The 2,800-nt window shown below is 37.0% G+C and overlaps 1 protein-coding gene across 1 annotated transcript; it reads left to right on the top strand.

Moving 5' to 3' along the window:
- The first annotated feature begins 505 nt into the window (after positions 1 to 505).
- LOC113345091 (dof zinc finger protein DOF3.6-like) lies at positions 506 to 2,554 on the top strand. Its single transcript, XM_026588954.1, has 2 exons — positions 506 to 881; positions 1,056 to 2,554. Exons 1-2 carry the CDS (start codon positions 828 to 830, stop codon positions 2,148 to 2,150), a joined length of 1,149 nt encoding a protein of 382 aa, XP_026444739.1. The 5' UTR covers positions 506 to 827; the 3' UTR covers positions 2,151 to 2,554.
- The last annotated feature ends 246 nt before the right edge of the window (positions 2,555 to 2,800 follow it).

Raw genomic sequence — 2,800 nt, 5'->3', positions numbered from 1 at the left:
TACTTATTTTCACCGTGAACTGGAATTCTAAACACGTCGGAAAATTATATAAAAACGGAAAATTATTTAAAAACAAATCGGTATAAGTAGAGAAACAACCGATGAGAAGCTCGATTGGGCCCTTCAAAAAGAAAAAACCCGCCCACGTGCTTGTGCTTATTCGACCCCATGGGAAAAATATTGGAATCTCACTTTCTGCACTCACCTATCACTGCTGAGCCAAAACACTTACCAAGTGTACAAACAGACCAAAAAATCTCTTGGAATCATGCATCTCTAAGATCTTCTCTTTGCATTATTTTTTGTGGTTTTAACCGATGATTTTGTATGTTTGCTGTCTTTTTGCCATCCAAACTTTACACGTGTAGAGGTTTTCTCATACTATACTGGATGACATGAACAAAGAAAACCACTAAGAAACCTAACAAGTAAGCTTTAGAGAGTTTATCAGCTGTAGCTAGTAGTGATGAAACAGAGAATCAGCAGTAGTACTGCATCAAAAACAAAACCTTTGATGCTAAGGAACTTGTTTGGCCCCTCCATCCTCTAACTCCTTCATGTCATGATCATTCAAACCCTAATGAAATTAAAAAAACAAAAAGAAATGGGAGAGAATGAAAGATAAATAAATAAAAACCCTTTGCTGCTTTATTTCTCCGTCACCACCTTCTTTTCTTTCTCTTCTCTTCTGCAATTCTATCTCTCTAGTCTCTACTACTACTTGTGTTGAACATTCTCTACATAAAAAAAGAAAAGAACAAACCCCATTATAAACTTTATACAAAAGAGAAAGAAAGAAAGAAAGATCATCACAACAAATTAGAGCCATGGTTTTCACATCTATTCCAGTCTATTTAGATCCACCCAACTGGCAACAACAGGTATATTGTTTTAGTTTTCTTTCTTCAAAAATCTTAAAGATCTAATCCAGATATTCTTCTTATTATCTTCTTCGTCTTCTTGATAATGAATATACCACATATTTCATTCCGTTTCTTTAGCTCTAATTATCTTTGTTATTTTTTGTTTGTTCTATTGGCTTTATTATTTCACAGATACCAAATAATAATCAACAAGGAATTGATCAGCAGCAGCAGCAGCATCATAGTCAAAATCATTCGCAACTTATTCAGCCTCCATTACAATTACAAACTGCGGCTCCGGTGGGTGGTACTGGCGGTGTCGGTGCAAGCTCGATTAGGCCTGGCTCAATGGCCGATCGAGCTAGACAAGCTAAACTTCCACAACCAGAGCAACAACTAAAATGCCCACGGTGTGATTCGAGTAATACAAAGTTTTGTTACTTCAATAATTATAGCCTTACTCAACCTCGTCACTTCTGTAAGACATGTCGACGGTATTGGACTAGAGGTGGAGCGTTGAGAAATGTTCCGGTTGGTGGAGGCTGTAGGAGAAATAAGAGAAGCAAAAGTACTAGTTCGAAATCACCGGGAAATAGTGAACAACGTCAAAGCCATAGTTCAACTACAAGTAGTTCCATCCCATCAAATAGTACTAATTTGAATACTAGCGATAACAATCTTTTCAGTCATCATATGATGAGTAATACTCCTCAATCTCAACCGCGGCCCCAAATACCCTTCATGAGCTCTTTACACCATTTTACGGATCATTATGGTAGTGCACCTGGTTTGGGTTTGAATTTTAGTGGGATTCAGACACCGTCCACGGGCCAACATGGTGGCGCCATGGGTACCAATATGGATTTTCAGATGGGAAATAGTTCAAGTGGTGCCACTGGTAACATTTTATCGAGTACTGGAGGTCTTGAGCAATGGAGACTTCAGCAAATGCAGCAATTTCCTTTTTTAGGTGGTTTGGAACCACCACAGTCGGGCATGTATCCATACCAAGGTGCTGTTGAAAATATGAGTCAAATTATGAGAACTGGTAGACCAACTGGTTCACTTGCTAGTTCAGTGAAAATGGAAGAAAATCAAGCAGCAGGGTTGAATTTATCAAGACAATTTATGGGTGATACAACGAATGTTAATAGCAATAGCAATAGTCAAGGAAATGACAACCAATATAATTGGGGAAGTGGTGGTGGTGGTGTTGGTGGCGCTGGAAATGCTGCATGGACAGATCTTTCTGGTTTCACTTCATCTTCCACAACTCATCTCGTGTAGTTTTAGACACTTCTTGTTTAGTCGACTTAACCAAGAACTCAACTATATATCTACGTACTTGGAATCAATTAACCTTCAAGAAGATTCAATGGCGCCATATGGGATACATATCAATCGGTTTTATACAAGTGATCAAGTGAATTACTACTTCTAGAGGTAATGGTATAGGCTTCTTTGTTTTCATCAATTTGCTTCATCTTTTTTTTTTATCAACTTTTTTTTCCGGGTGTTTTCTATCAACGTGTTTACAAAAATGTGGGTGTATGATTAGTTAAAACAAAGTACGTAGTACGTAGTTGTTAGAAATGGATCGACATGGTTGATCATCCAAAGAAGTGTATTGATGCTAATGATTATACATTTCATGAGGGAGTTCATCGTTCAAGTTAAAGTAATTAACTGCATTCCATTTTTTCCATTACCGATGGGATCGATATCCATTTCGATTGTGTTGCAAAACCAATTTAAATACTTATCTTTGATATTGAGATCAGCAAACTAGCATTAAGGCATGTTTATGTGTGTTCAAAATGGTGGCTTTTGTGATTCTTTCAATGGTTTCTAAGAGTAGTATATATCTTATGTTTTTCTTAGAAAGCTGAACACCTTGTCATTATGTTGAATTGTTTTGAGGTCTTTAAGATATAATT

The sequence above is a fragment of the Papaver somniferum genome, unplaced genomic scaffold (genome assembly GCF_003573695.1).
Source record: "Papaver somniferum cultivar HN1 unplaced genomic scaffold, ASM357369v1 unplaced-scaffold_80, whole genome shotgun sequence".
NCBI lineage: Eukaryota > Viridiplantae > Streptophyta > Magnoliopsida > Ranunculales > Papaveraceae > Papaver > Papaver somniferum.
This window is presented reverse-complemented; position numbering and strand designations above follow the sequence as displayed.